The following is a 16,679-nucleotide window of genomic DNA, read 5'->3' as shown; positions in this document are numbered from 1 at the left end:
ACAATGATCCACTCCGGTCTGCGGAAGCACATTCCCTGCGACAGGTGATCCTGAGACAACCACCAGAGAAGAGAATTGCTGCTACCATTAATCCGATTACCTCCATGCACTGAGCTACAGATGGCCGCGGAATGGAATGAAGAACTCGGCAAGTACTTAGAAGCTTTAACCTTCTGACCTCCGTCAGAAATATTTTCATTTCTACCGAGTCTATTAATGTTCCCAGGAAGGGAACCCTTGTGAGCGGGAACAGAGAACTTTTTTCGGTGTTCACCTTCCACCCGTGAGACCCTTAGAAAGGCGCAGAAACAATATCCGTATGAGCCTTGGCTCTGGAAAAGACGACGCCTGTATTAAGATCTCGTCCAGATAGGTGTGCTACTGCAATGCCTCGCGGTCTCAGTCCCCGTAGAAGGGACCCTAGCATCTTTGTGAAAATTCTGGGAGCGGTGGCCAACCCAAAGGGAAGGGCCACGAACTGGTAATGCTTGTCCAGAAAAGCAAACCTTAGGAACTGATGGTGATCTTTGTGGATAGGAATATGAAGGTACGCATCCTTTAGATCCACGGTAGTCATATATTAACCTTCCTGGATCATCGGAAAGATTGTCCGAATGGTTTCCATCTTGAAAGATGGAACTCTGAGGAATTTGTTTAGATTTTTTTAGATCCAGGATTGGTCTGAAAGTTCCTTCCTTTTGGGAACCACAAACAGGTTTGAGTAAAAACCCAGTCCTTGTTCTGTAATTGGAACTGGATATATCACTCCCATCTTGAGTAGATCTTCTACACAGCGTAAGAACGCCTCTTTCTTTGTCTGGTCTGTAGACAGACGAAAAATGTGGAACCTTCCCCTTGGAGGAGAGTCCTTGAATTCTAGAAGATATCCCTGAGCAACTGTCTCTAATGCACAGGGATCGGGAACATCTCTTGCCCAAGCCTGAGCAAAGAGAGAGAGTCCTGCCCCCTACCAGATCCGGTCCCGGATCGGGGGGCTACCCCTTCATGCTGTTCTTAGTAGCAGCTGCAGGCCTGTTTACCCCTTGTTCCAGCCCTGCAAGGCTTCCAGGTTTGCCTTGGGCTGTGAAGTGTTACCCTCTTGCTTTGCGGTAGCAGAGGCTGAAGCAGGACCGCTCCTGAAGTTGCGAAAGGAACGAAAATTAGCCTTGTTTTTAGCCTTAAAAGGCCTATCTTGCGGGAGGGCATGGCCCTTTCCCCCAGTGATATCCGAAATAATCTCTTTCAACTCGGGCTCGAAAAGGTTCTTTCCCTTGAAAGGAATATTCAGTAATTTTGTTTAAGACGACACGTCGGCGACCATGATTTAAGCCAAAAGCGCTCTGTGCGCCATGATGGCAAAACCAGAATTTTTCGCTGCTAACTTAGCTAATTGCAAAGCCGGCATTTGTGATAAAAGAATTAGCCAGCTTTAGAGCCTTAATTCTATCCATAATTTCGTCATTATGAGGTCTCCGTCTGGAGCGACTCCTCCAGCGCCTCAAACCAGAAAGCCGCTGCAGTAGTTACAGGAATAATGCAGGCAATAGATTGGAGAAGGAAACCTTGTTGAACAAATATTTTCTTTAGTAAACCTTCTAATTTTTTATCCATAGGATCTTTGAAAGCACAAACTGTCTTCAATTGGTATGGTTGTGCGCTTGGCTAGTGTTGAAACTGCCCCCCTCTACCTTAGGGACCGTCTGCCACGCGTCCCGCCTGGGATCAGTTATGGGGAACATTTTCTTAAAGATAGGTGGGGGAACAAAAGGTACACCTGGTCTTTCCCACTCCCTAGCAACAATATCCGCCACCCTCTTAGGGATCGGAAACGCATCAGTGTATACAGGGACTTCTAGATATTTGTCCATTTTACCACAATTTCTCTGGGACCACCATAGGGTCACAATCATCCAGAGTTTGATAAGACCTCCCTAAGCAGACGCGGAGGTGTTCCATTTAAATGCTAGTGGAATCTGATTCTGCCCGCTGGAGAAACTTTTCCTGAATCAGAAATTTCTCCCTCAGACATGACATCCCTCGCCCCTACTTCAGAGTGTTGTGAGGGTACATCAGATAGGCTCCCAAAGCTTCCAACTGCTCCTCATCTGTTCTCAAAACAGAGCTATTTTAGGGAAAACTGGCAGTTGGATAGAAAGGCCGCGAAGGGAATTATCCATGGACTGCCGCCAGTTGTTGCAATGTAATAGATGCTAATTGCACTAGAGGTACTAGGTATCGCTTGAGCGGCGCGTAATTGGTGAGGACACATGGGGAGAGGGACGGCGGACTATCCTCATTACCTTCAGTCAAAAAAATCATCTAGGGCTATATTTTAAGTGACACAATATGATCTTTAAAGTGTATAGGACACATTAGTGCACTTGGGACACATTTTGAGTGGGGGTTCCACCATGGCTTCTGAACACATAGAGCAAGGCTTTTCCTTAGTGTCAGACATGTTAACAGATTGGTATTATACACAAGCAGGCTTGGAAAAACACTTTATGTAATAAAAAATACAATTTGCAATAAAATGTACTGTGCCTTTAAGATAATAAAAGCGCACACAATTTTACAAAACGGTGAAAAATGAACCAAATCTCTTGAAATTTTATTTTTTTCTACACAAAATAATCGATTGCCTGTTAAAGTGATAACCAGTCTATTGAGCCCACTTAAATAAGCCTTAGTTCTATACTAAGTTTCAGAACATGGCTTTCCCATCCCACATGGGGAATCTTGTCAGTCCTTCTAGCATTATCTTGTCTTGACTAGAAAAAAGATGACTGAAACATACCTCAAAGCAGTTAAGCCTGCAAACTGTTCCCCCCAACTGAAGTTTTCTGGTACTCCTCAGTCCTGTGTGGGAACAGCAATGGATTTTAGTTACAACATGCTAAAATCATTTTCCTCTCAGCAGAATTCTTCATCATATTTCTGCCAGAGAGTAAATAGCACAAACTGGTACTATTTAAAAATAACAAACTTTTGATTGAAGATATAAAAAACTACAAATCTAACAAAACATTCACTTTACCCTCCCGTGGAGATGCTACTTGTTAGAGCGGCAAAGAGAATGACTGGGGGGCGGAGCCAGAGGGGGAGCTGTATGGACAGCTCTGCTGTGTGCTCTCTTTGCCACTTCCTGTAGGGAATGAGAATATCCCACAAGTAAGGATGAATCCGTGGACTGGATACACCTTGCAAGAGAAAGCAGCATAAATTCAAATAAACAATATAAGGATTATTCCCCCCTGTTCAATAATCCCCTCAGGAGATATTAACCCTTGATTCTTTACAGATAAAAGGAGTCACACTGTGACCCTGTCTTCTTGCGTTATCATACATGTATAAAATATGAAATGATATTACCAGAATCTACGCTGTGGAACAGGAACACGGCCCTTCAAGTGTGACAGATGGTAGCATTGCATCTGACATGGACTTGAGTGAAAAAAGCAGGCAGCGAAACTCGTCAACGCTGATTGCCTATGGAGCTGGATGGTTTCGCAGAAAGACTCTCCCTGCATCTCCGGACCTCTAACTTTCATCATGCTCTCACTGAGAGGCTGACAGGACTACTTAAAACTCCAGTCCCATCTCAAAGAATACTACCCTCCATAAGAGACTACTCCGAAATCTTCTAACACTTCTCTGCCAACCTCCTGTGACAAAAGGCAAAGAATGACTGGGGTTATGAGGAAGTGGGGGAGGTATTTAAGCCTTAAGCTGGGCTGTCTTTGCCTCCTCTTGGTGGCCAGGTTCAGTATTTCCCACGAGTAAGGAATGCAGCTGTGGACTCTTCCCATATTAAATGAGAACATTGAGTATGCACATGTACACCCCTTAGAGGGAACATAAATTGCACTAACCTAGAGAAACCAGGATATGACGATTTAAGAAGTTGCCTTTTTAATCATTTGTCATTCATCTCTATAGCTAGTATTTGAGATATATATATATATATATATATATATATATATATATATATATATATATATATATAATTTAATAGCAGTAATGTTAACAAATAATATACCTGCGTAATGGGGCAAATGAAAATCGTCTGGCTCTGAGTAACTGCTATATCCTCATCAATATCTTCAAAGGTCTCTGCAGTGCTTTCCACAGAAAGTCCCACTATAGATAAAAGAAAGACATTCCAATTAACATCACACATATTCATGGACTAGGAGAATGATGGAACATTAAAATATATATTAAAGGATGTGATATTATACAAAATGTACATTACGTTTCAAAATCGTTTCTAAATTATGCAAGACATGGTGAGTTACAACCAACTAGGTACGTGAGATAAGCAATATAAAAATGTGTTCTATTAACTAGAGATGTCAAAGTAATGTCATGTCATTAACCCTTTGAGTGCTAAGCACTTTCCCACCTGGGCACCTGGGTGCTAAGCTTTTTTTTTTTTTTTTTTTTTATGTTTTTACATAAAACATTTTTTAACTTTAGATGTAGCTGCTTAGATGCCTGAGATACAGGCTTATAAGCAGCATGCCACCTTTCCCTATACTTTGCATTGTCCATTTTAAATAAAGTTGAGCGGTGACATCATCACGTCATTGCGCGTGACTTACTGCACAAAACGTGAAGCCCCGGCGATGCCTGTCATTATACAGGCCTGATCGCTGAGGTAGGAGCGGGTGGAAGCCTCCAGATCTCCCTCATGGTGGGAGAGTGCTAGCGACGGCTCAGAGCCCGTCGTTAGCACTTGAGTGAGACAATTTGTGACGGCTTAGAGCCGTCGTTAGCACTCAAGAGGTTAAAGGGACATGAAACCCAAATTTTTACTTTCATGATTTAGATAAAGAAAATAATTTTAAACAACTTTTCAATTTACTTCTATTATTTAATTTGCTTCTGTCTCTTTGCTGAAAGGTTTATCTAGGCAAGTTTAGGAGCAGCAAAGAACCTAGGTTCTAGCTGCTGATTGGTGGCTGCATATATATACCGATTGTCATTGGCTCACCCGTGTGTTCAGTTGCCTTTTTCTGCCAACTTCTGACCTTCACCTAGCTATTTCTGCCAACATATAGCTCTTTAAAAAACCACAAGATTTTAGTCCTATGCACAGTTTATTTCATTGTTGAGTTTGTTTTACATTTTCTAAATCAACTTGTGTGATTTTATTTTAAAGTGATTCTGAAAACAAATATTTCTATATAAAGCAAAGACAAACCTAACTGCACACCAGATGCATTTGTCCTCTAACATTTTATGTTGAAAAGTTTTTGTTTCCATACATCAAATATATAACAAACTGTACATTCTGAGAACAATATATTCAGTGTCTTGGACGATGTTACACTTTATAGCTTCATAGAAACATTTTGTATATTATATTTCCTTAGCAAAAATCTATATGAGATATTATAAGTAAACAAAATTATACAACCTATAAAAAAACAAAAACAAACAAGAACTATGTCTGTATTGTGAGTTATTTTCTTACGTAGCTTAATTTGAATTTGTCATTTGGCCTAATCATGTCTATATTTATAGAGTATTTAAGTTTTCCGTCAAAATCTTTTATTTGTAATGTCCACTTCCTTTCTGCTGATGTATTGTGCATTATCCAGTAGAACCATATTTTGTTGAATTGTTCCGTCTCCCCCTGTATCCATGCTACCCTTTCAGATGCGGTGTAGATATCTCGTATTTTATCTAGAACCTCTCTCCAAATAGGGGGTCCCTCCTTCCAATGTCTTGCTATGCAAACTCTAGTAGCCGTACAAGTTATTTTAATGAACTTATTAATGGCTGGGTTCATATTGGGGAATCGTTTATGAAGGAGTGCGTGATCGATGGTTAGTACTATCTGTTCATCTAGTACCCTGCTAAGGAGGTCATTAACCAGTTGCCATATATTTTTGATAGGTTCACAGTTCCACCACATATGTCTATAAGACTCCTGTATCCCACAGCCTCTGTAGCATAATTTAGATTTATTTACAGAGTAATGTGAAGTTTTTAGGGGTGTAAGGTACCACCTAAACGTTGTTTTTATAGAATTCTCTCTAAGGTCTTGCACTAATAAGGCCCTTGCATGATTCAAATATAATTGGTCCCATTCATTTTTTGAAAGCTGGTCAGCCCCATCCTCTTCCCATTTCAACACTATAGACGATTTATCGGTATAGTGTATATTCCTGAATCATCATGTACAGTCTAGATATGAGTTGCTTTTCTCTGGTCGGGTTTGAGCATATTCGTTCTAGAGTTGAAGGTGAATGTTTCCCACGGGAGGGCCGAGGAAATATGGAGGTATAAGAACCAGGGCCGCCACTAGAAATTTTGGGGCCCCTGACTAAACCATTGATCAGGGCCCCCCCCCCCCTTGACATGTGCAATTTTTGACCAGGTGACTAAAATGTATATGCACTTTATTCTTAATTGTCTATTTAAACTTGGAAATGTTGTAAAGGTAGTAACATACACACACACACACACACACACACACAGACACACTCATACACTGAAACACACAAACACACTCACACATAAGGATTCACATATAGACACTCTAGCAGACACGCAAAGAAACACACTCAGACACAGAAACCCAAACAGACACTCAGCACTTGTTTACATTGACCTGACAAGTAATGAGGTAAACTACAGTTTTGTAAAAAAAAGGAGATTTAGAAAACAAAATATGGAGTTCTGATTATCTTTTTGTAAAGGAAGATGACAACTAAATTATGACAACAGCATGCAGTGGCTGAAAGGAAGGGCCCTGGACTGCCTAAACAATAATTTAAAGGTTAAATGGTGGAGTGGTTACTTCCAGAAAGGTCTTGTTAGTCTCAAAGTCTGTAGAAAGGTGTGAATAATTAGTAGTAAGGTCAAAATGTCCTAAAAAGGAACAGACAATGGACACACACACACAAACTCAAACTTGCACATACACCCAAGGAAACACCGACAGAGACAGCCTCAGAAAACACACAAAGACATATAAACACACACAGAGACACCCACAGAAAACACACACACACAGAGAGAGAGAGACAACAACATGAAAAACACAGAAAGACATACATACACACACCCTCACTGAGACATCCACAGAAAACATACAAAGACATACACACACCCTCACAGAGACACCCACAGAAAACAGACAGACATACATACATAATACATACACACACACAAACACCCTCACAGAAACACCCATAGAAAAAGCTCAAAGACATATGCACACACCCTCACAGACATCCACAGAAAATGCACAAAGAAATACACACGGTAACACCCACCCTCACAGAGAGACCCACAGATAAAAAATACATACACATAGAGACACAAACCAAAGCACAAAGACATAAACACATACACCCACAGAAACACTCACAGGAGGAAACATTTATGCACCTTGCATCCCCTAAATCAGTGTGTGACATGCATGATAAAAAAAAATGCAGAAATTAAGAGATCACTTTTTAAAGAATTATATTTGTAAATGTGCAAACAAAAATAATTCTGTGAATTCAAAATTGTACATTAATGAGCTGGCTAGATGAAGAAAAGTACCTTTAAAAGGTTGACATATGTTTGTTTGTTTTTTTCCCATTTTCCCCAACCAAGAGCACCACTTCAAATATAGTGTACAAATTTTCCCATCTGTCAGCTGTACTTATGGATTTTGAAAATGCTGTACTCTATATGGTCTTGGTGGGAGCATAAGCTGTGGTACTCATGCCATTAGATCTGGTTAAATGCAAGATTTAGGCTTGTTGGTATGCATTTCAAAACTAAGTCAGCTGTAGTGTAAACTGAACAGTTTTAAGTTAACCTGTCTCATTTCAAACACTGAGCAATCTTAGTCTGAGAGTATAAAATTTTATGCAGATGTAAAAATCTTAGATTAAAATGCCTCCTTGCATCTGGAAAGTCCTTGCATAAAGGGGCAGTAAACTGGAATGTAATATATATATATATATATATATATATATATATATATATATATAAAATGCATATCTGCCAAAAGGGCATCTACCATTTGTGTATTGAGGAGGAAACATTTCTGCATGGTTTTAAATATAGAATTTCTACAGCATTGTCAAATAATCATAAATACACTGCTGCTAAAAAAAATGTGTTTTTATGGACCCCTAGCCCCACCATACAACTACTACCACACTGAAGTTACAATCCAAAATTGCACAAAGAAATAAAAAACATTTGCTAAGTAAGTCGTACCTCCTCTTCAAATGAAAGTGATCTGCCGTCTGACTCTGGCACACACTGTACAAAGTGCCAAGTCTGTCTCACACTGAGCATAGTGGTTTAGTGCACACTAAGAAATCCTCTCAAATGCTAATACTTTACTCCATGTAATAACATTTCCCATGCTCAATTAGCACTCTGCTATAGTACCCACTGGTGGCTTGCCAAAATGTAAAAAAAATTTTTTTTTTTTTTTTAGTTCTTGCCATCATGGGGGCCCCCCTGGCTCATTGGGCCCCTGACAGGAGTCACCCCTGTCACCCCCTGATGGCGGCCCTGATAAGAACCAGTGTAGTTTGTGTGGGTTTATTTGTTCCTGCAAGTGATTGAATGAAATTATCTGAGAGAGGGTGAAAAAGTCTGCCACCCTGTAGAGCCCTTTATTGGCCCATTTATGTATTAATCTGTGGGTTTCTCTAGGTAATAAGAATCTGATCGGTTTAGCCCACGTCCCGGAAGGGAGTACTGTTGGGTGTTTGGTTAACTGCTTCCAGTGGGAAAGTGTGTCTATTGTTGAAGGTAGACTAAGGACTCTCCCAGGGTGGGTCCCCCCCGGAGCCCCACAAAAGTCATCTGTGTGATCTAATTCTATACTATCAGTCTCAATTTTTGTCCAGACAACCTCCTGCAGAGGTTTATGAAGGAATGATGCTTGAGCTATTCTAGCTGCTAAATAGTAGTTTTGTAAATTCGGCACTCCCACTCCTCCCAAGCGTCTGTGTCTAGTTAATGTTTTGGAGGCTATCCTTGCTGTACCGTCTCCTCTTAAAAACAGAATTTATGTTTACCTGATAAATTACTTTCTCCAACGGTGTGTCCGGTCCACGGCGTCATCCTTACTTTGTGGGATATTCTCTTCCCCAACAGGAAATGGCAAAGAGAGCCCAGCAAAGCTGGTCACATGATCCCTCCTAGGCTCCGCCTACCCCAGTCATTCGACCGACGTTAAGGAGGAAATATTTGCATAGGAGAAACCAAATGATACCGTGGTGACCTGTAGTTAAAGAAAATAAATTATCAGACCTGATTAAAAAACAGGGCGGGGCCGTGGACCGGACCACACCGTTGGAGAAAGTAATTTATCAGGTAAACATAAATTCTGTTTTCTCCAACATAGGTGTGTCCGGTCCACGGCGTCATCCTTACTTGTGGGAACCAATACCAAAGCTTTAGGACACGGATGATGGGAGGGAGCAAATCAGGTCACCTAGATTGGAAGGCACCACGGCTTGCAAAACCTTTCTCCCAAAAAATAGCCTCAGAAGAAGCAAAAGTATCAAACTTGTAAAATTTGGTAAAGTGTGCAGTGAAGACCAAGTCGCTGCCCTACATATCTGATCAACAGAAGCCTCGTTCTTGAAGGCCCATGTGGAAGCCACAGCCCTAGTGGAATGAGCTGTGATTCTTTCGGGAGGCTGCCGTCCGGCAGTCTCGTAAGCCAATCTGATGATGCTTTTAATCCAAAAAGAGAGAGAGGTAGAAGTTGCTTTTTGACCTCTCCTTTTACCGGAATAAACAACAACAAGGAAGATGTTTGTCTAAAATCCTTTGTAGCGTCTAAATAGAATTTTAGAACGCGAACAACATCCAAATTGTGCAACAAACGTTCCTTCTTTGAAACTGGTTTCGGGCACAGAGAAGGTACGATAATCTCCTGGTTAATGTTTTTGTTAGAAACAACTTTTGGAAGAAAACCAGGTTTAGTACGTAAAACCACCTTATCTGCATGGAACACCAGATAAGGAGGAGAACACTGCAGAGCAGATAATTCTTGAAACTCTTCTAGCAGAAGAAATTGCAAACCAAAAAACAAAACTTTCCAAGATAATAACTTAATATCAACGGAATGTAAGGGTTCAAACGGAACCCCCTGAAGAACTGAAAGAAACTAAGTTGAGACTCCAAGGAGGAGTCAAAGGTTTTGTAAACAGGCTTGATTCTAACCAGAGCCCCTGAACAAAGGCTTGAAACATCTGGCACAGCTGCCAGCTTTTTGTGAAGTAACACAGACAAGGCAGAAATCTGTCCTTCAGGGAACTTGCAGATAATCCTTTTTCCAATCCTTCTTGAGGAAGGATAGAATCTTAGGAATCTTAACCTTGTCCCAAGGGAATCCTTTAGATTCCTCACCAAACAGATATATTTTTTTTCCAAATTTTGTGGTAAATCTTTCTAGTTTACAGGCTTTCTGGCCTGAACAAGAGTATCGATAACAGAATCTGAGAACCCTCGGCCCCTTCAATAGATCAAGCGTTCAAATCTCCAGCAGTCAGCTGGAGTGAGACCCTAGATTCGGAATGGTTCGAACGGACCTTGAACAAGAAGGTCTCGTCTCAAAGGTAGCTTCCATGGTGGAGCCGATGACATATTCACCAGATCTGCATACCAAGTCCTGCGTGGCCACGCAGGAGCTATCAAGATCACCGACGCCCTCTCCTGATTGATCCTGGCTACCAGCCTGGGGATGAGAGGAAACGGCGGGAATACATAAGCTAGTTTGAAAGGTCCAAGGTGCTACTAGTGCATCCACTAGAGCCGCCTTGGGATCCCTGGATCTGGCCCCGTAGCAAGGAACTTTGAAGTTCTGACGAGAGGCCATCAGATCCATGTCTGGAATGCCCCACAGTTGAGTGATGTGGACAAAGATTTCCGGATGGAGTTCCCACTCCCCCGGATGCAATGTCTGACTCAGAAAATCCGCTTCCCAATTTTCCACTCCTGGGATGGTGGATTGCAGACAGGTGGCAGGAGTGAGACTCCGCCCATTGGAATGATTTGGTCACTTCTCCATCGCCAGGGAACTCCTTGTTCCCCCCTGGATGGTTGATGTACGCAACAGTTTGTCATGTTGTCTGATTGAAAACCGTATGAACTTGGGCCCTCGCTAGCTGAGGCCAAGCCTTGAGAGCATTGAATATCGCTCTCAGTTCCAGAATATTTATCGGTAGAAGAGATTCTTCCCGAGACCAAAGACCCTGAGCTTTCAGGGATCCCCAGACCGCGCCCCAGCCCATCTAGAACTGGCGTCCGGTCGAGGACAATGACCCACTCTGGTCTGCGGAAGGTCATCCCTTGTGACAGGTTGTCCAGGGACAGCCACCAACGGAGTGAGTCTCTGGGTCCTCTGATTTACTTGTATCCTCGGAGACAAGTCTGTATAGTCCCCATTTCCACTGACTGAGCATGCACAAGTTGTAATCGTCTTAGATGAATGCGCGCAAAAGGAACTATGTCCATTGCCGCTACCATCAAACCTATCACTTCCATGCACTGCGCTATGGAAGGAAGAGGAACGGAATGAAGTATCCGACAAGAGTCTAGAAGTTCTTGTTTTTTCTGGCCTCTGTCAGAAAAATCCTCATTTCTAAGGAGTCTATTATTGTTCCCAGAAGGGAACTCTTGTCGACGGAGATAGAGAACTCTTTTCACGTTCACTTTCCATCCGTGAGATCTGAGAAAGGCCAGGACGGATGTCCGGTGTGAGCCTTTGCTTGAGGAAGGGGACGACGCTTGAATCAGAAGGTCGTCCAAGTAAGGTACTACAGCAATGCCCCTTGGTCTTAGCACAGCTAGAAGGGACCCTAGTACCTTTGTGAAAATCCTTGGAGCAGTGGCTAATCCGAAAGGAAGCGCCACGAACTGGTATTGCTTGTCCAGGAATGCGAACCTTAGGAACCGATGATGTTCCTTGTGATAGGAATATGTAGATACCGCATCCTTTAAAATCCCACCGTGGTCATGTATTGACCTTCCTGGATGGAAGGAAGTATTGTTCGAATGGTTTCCATCTTGAACGATGGAACCTTGAGAAACTTGTTTAAGATCTTGAGATCTAAGATTGGTCTGAACGTTCCCTCTTTTTTGGGAACTATGAACAGATTGGAGTAGAACCCCATCCCTTGTTCTCCTAATGGAACAGGATGAATCACTCCCATCGTTAACAGGTCTTCTACACAATGTAAGAATGCCTGTCGGTTTTTATGTGGTCTGAAGACAACTGAGACCTGTGGAACCTCCCCCTTGGGGGAAGCCCCTTGAATTCCAGAAGATAACCTTGGGAGACTATTTCTAGTGTCCAAGGATCCAGAACATCTCTTGCCCAAGCTGAGCGAAGAGAGAGAGTCTGCCCCCCACCAGATCCGGTCCCGGATCGGGGGCCAACATTTCACGCTGTCCTTGGTAGCAGTGGCAGTTTCTTGGCCTGCTTTCCCTTGTTCCAGCCTTGCATTGGTCTCCAAGCTTGCTTGGCTTGAGAAGTATTACCCTCTTGCTTAGAGGACGTAGCACTTTGGGCTGGGTCCTTTTCTACGAAAGGGACGAAAATTAGGGTTTATTTTTGGCCTTGAAAGGCCGATCCTGAGGAAGGGCATGGGCCCTTACCCCAGTGATATCAGAGATAATCTCTTTCAAGTCAGGGCCAAACAGCGTTTTCCCCCTTGAAAGGAATGTTAAGTAGCTTGTTCTTGGAAGACGCATCAGCTGTCCAAGATTTCAACCAAAGCGCTCTGCGCGCCACAATAGCAAAACCCAGAATTCTTAGCCGCTAACCTAGCCACTTGCAAAGTGGCGTCTAGGGTGAAAGAATTAGCCAATTTGAGAGCATTGATTCTGTCCATAATCTCCTCATAAGAGGAGAATCACTATCGACCGCCTTTTACCCAGCTCATCGAACCAGAAACATTGCGGCTGTAGCGACAGGGACAATGCTGAAATTGGTTGTAGAAGGTAACCCTGCTGAACAAACATCTTTTTAAGTAAACCATCTAATTTTTATCCATAGGATCTTTGAAAGCACAACTATCTTCTATGGGTATAGTGGTGCGTTTGTTTAAAGTGGAAACCGCTCCCTCGACCTTGGGGACTGTCTGCCATAAGTCCTTTCTGGGGGTCGACCATAGGAAACAATTTTTTAAATATGGGGGGAGGGGACGAAAGGAATACCGGGCCTTTCCCATTCCTTATTTACAATGTCCGCCACCCCGCTTGGGTATAGGAAAAGCTTCTGGGAGCCCCGGGACCTCTAGGAAACTTGTCCATTTTACATAGCTTCTCTGGGATGACCAAATTGTCACAATCATCCAGAGTGGATAATACCTCCTTAAGCAGAGCGCGGAGATGTTCCAACTTAAATTTAAACGTAATCACATCAGGTTCAGCTTGTTGAGAAATGTTCCCTGAATCTGTAATTTTCTCCTCAGGACAAAACCTCCCTGGCCCCATCAGACTGGTTTAGGGGCCCTTCAGAACCATTATTATCAGCGTCGTCATGCTCTTCAGTATCTAAAACAGAGCAGTCGCGCTTACGCTGATAAGTGTGCATTTTGGCCTAAAATGTTTTTGACAGAATTATCCATTACAGCCGTTAATTGTTGCATAGTAAGGAGTATTGGCGCGCTAGATGTACTAGGGGCCTCCTGAGTGGGGCAAGACTCGTGTAGACGAAGGAGGGAATGATGCAGTAACCATGCTTACTCACTCCCCCACTTGAGGAATCATCTTGGGCATCATTGTCATTGTCACATAAATCACATTTATTTAAATGAGAAGGAACTCTGGCTTCCCCACATACAGAACACAGTCTATCTGTAGTTCAGACATGTTAAACAGGCATAAACTTGATAACAAAGTACAAAAAACGTTTTAAAATAAAACCGTTACTGTCACTTTAAATTTTAAAACTGAACACACTTATTACTGCAATTGCGAAAAAATATGGAAGGAATTGTTCAAAATTCACCAAAAATTCACCACAGTGTCTTAAAGCACTTAAAAGTATTGCACACCAAATTTGGGAAGCTTTAACCCTTAAAATAACCGGAACCGAGCTGTTTTTAACTTTAACCCCTTTACAGTCCCTGGTATCTGCTTTGCTGAGACCCAACCAAGCCCAAAGGGGAATACGATACCAAATGATCGCCTTCAGAAAGTCTTTTCTATGTATCAGAGCTCCTCACACATGCGACTGCATGTCATGCCTCTCAAAAACAAGTGCGCAACACCGGCGCGAAAATGAGCTCTGCCTATGATTTGGGGAAAGGCCCCTAAAGAATAAGGTGTCTAAAAAAGTGCCTGCCGATATAATCTTATCAAAATACCCAGATAAAATGATTCCTCAAGGCTAAATATGTGTTAATAATGAATCGATTTAGCCCAGAAAAAGTCTACAGTCTTAATAAGCCCTTGTGAAGGCCCTTATTTACTATCTTAATAAACATGGCTTACCGGATCCCATAGGGAAAATGACAGCTTCCAGCATTACATCGTCTTGTTAGAATGTGTCATACCTCAAGCAGCAAGAGACTGCTCACTGTTCCCCCAACTGAAGTTAATTCCTCTCAACAGTCCTGTGTGGAACAGCCATGGATTTTAGTAACGGTTTGCTAAAATCATTTTCCTCATACAAACAGAAATCTTCATCTCTTTTCTGTTCTGAGTAAATAGTACATACCAGCACTATTTTAAAATAACAAACTCTTGATTGAATAATAAAAACTACAGTTAAACACTAAAAAACTCTAAGCCATCTCCGTGGAGATGTTGCCTGTACAACGGCAAAGAGAATGACTGGGGTAGGCGGAGCCTAGGAGGGATCATGTGACCAGCTTTGCTGGGCTCTTTGCCATTTCCTGTTGGGGAAGAGAATATCCCACAAGTAAGGATGACGCCGTGGACCGGACACACCTATGTTGGAGAAAAGGAGATTAACTCTGATTTTAATTTCTGGAGCTCCAAGGGAGGGACCCTGATCGGGAGTGCTCTAAAGAGGTATAAGATCCTCGGGAGAACATTCATTTTTATGGACGATAGTCGGCCATACCATGAAAAGGTGCCCTTTTTCCAAGATCTAAGATCTCGTCTAATGGATCGTAGGAGTGGGGTATAGTTTAGTTTATATAAGCTGTCATAGGTGTCTGAAATTTTTGTCCCCAAATAGGTGGGAGAGTCCCCAACCCATTTTATATTAAAGTTGATTTCAATTAGTTTTTTGGCGTGAGGGGTTAATGTTAATTGTAAAGCTTCACATTTGTCAACATTCACTTTATATCCTGAGATCTCCGCAAAGTCATGCAGGACCCGGTAGAGGTTAGTCAGGGAGCCAAATGGGTCTGTTAGGGTCAATAAAATATCATCCGCAAAAAGCGAAAGCTTATATTTTGAGTTGTGGATCCTCACTCCTTTAATATAATTTGCGTTTCTAATGGATGCCGCTAAGGGTTTGATGCATAAGGCAAACAGGAGTGGTGAGAGGGGACACCCCTGTCTCGTTCCGTTTTGTATGTTTATGGTCCTAGACATATATCCTGCTGCACTAACCGTGACTCTAGGATTTGAATATATCCCTTTTAGTGCTTTTATAAATGATCCCCCAAAACCCATTGTTGTGAGCACCTGAAACATATAGGTCCAATCTATACAATCGAACGCCTTCTCTGCATCCAAGGAGAGGAGCAGAGAAGGCGTCCCCTTTCTTTTTAGGTGTTCGGTTAAGTCTATGGTTCTGCGGATGTTATCTGGGGCTTCCCTACCCTTAATAAAGCCCACCTGATCGGGATGGACCAGGCGGGGTAATATCGTCTGGAGTCTGTTTGCTAAAATTTTTGTTAGGATCTTAAGATCCTGGTTAATCAAAGATATGGGTCTATAACTTTGGCACCGAGTAGGATCTTTACCTGGCTTAGGGATAACTATAATTTTGGCTCGGAGTAAATCAGTGGGAATGTCGGATCCTAGCATTATATCAATGCAGAATTTTTGCAAGTGGGGTTTAAGGGTATTGTAATAACTTACAGGACTCGCTAGGTAGGCCATCGGGACCCGCTGCTTTTGCCTGATTTTAGATCTTTAATTACATTGAGGATTTCTTGCGTAGTGATCTCTGCATTGAGGATATCATTTTCCTCGGGGGTAATTGTGGGAAGGTTAGCTTGTTTTAGAAATCGAGATAGTAGCCTTTGTGTCTGGTCAGTTTGTGGACTTTTCTGCCCATCATATAAGGTTTCATAATAATTAGCAAATATATTAGCTATTTCCTGGGGGTTCGAAGTTTGGGTTCCCTCCTGAGTATATAAATTAGTTATCGAATATAATTTTGTTCTATTTCGTAGCTTATTGGCTAAATATCTGTCGGGCTTATTAGAATATAAAAAATAATTAAGCTTTCAGTTTTTGGAGGGATCTCATGCGCCGAATCAGTTATGATTTTCGATAGTAAGCTTTCTCTTAGCTTGAAGGGTTTCTAAATACTGTACGTGGAGGATTTGTTTTTTGTGTTGGGTTTCTAAGATAGTAATATCTGAATGGAGTTGCTTAATGTTTTTATTTGCTAAGTGATGATCCTGCTTTCTCCTTTATCAGAATACCACGGACAAAAAGGGTTATGCGCAGAGCCCAGGGGGCTGAGTGATTTGATAGTGGAATTA

General features: G+C 42.1%; 1 protein-coding gene across 1 annotated transcript in view; it reads right to left on the bottom strand.

Moving 5' to 3' along the window:
• The window catches only part of NSMCE2 (NSE2 (MMS21) homolog, SMC5-SMC6 complex SUMO ligase), a 1,014,246-nt gene that overhangs the window by 44,437 nt on the left and 953,130 nt on the right, over positions 1-16,679 (bottom strand). The window contains exon 5 of the mRNA XM_053715348.1: positions 4,040-4,140. Within this exon, the coding sequence (XP_053571323.1) occupies positions 4,040-4,140 (101 nt within the window). The remainder of the gene's footprint in view (positions 1-4,039; positions 4,141-16,679) is intronic.

Source organism: Bombina bombina, chromosome 5 (assembly GCF_027579735.1).
Source record: "Bombina bombina isolate aBomBom1 chromosome 5, aBomBom1.pri, whole genome shotgun sequence".
Lineage (NCBI taxonomy): Eukaryota > Metazoa > Chordata > Amphibia > Anura > Bombinatoridae > Bombina > Bombina bombina.
This window is presented reverse-complemented; position numbering and strand designations above follow the sequence as displayed.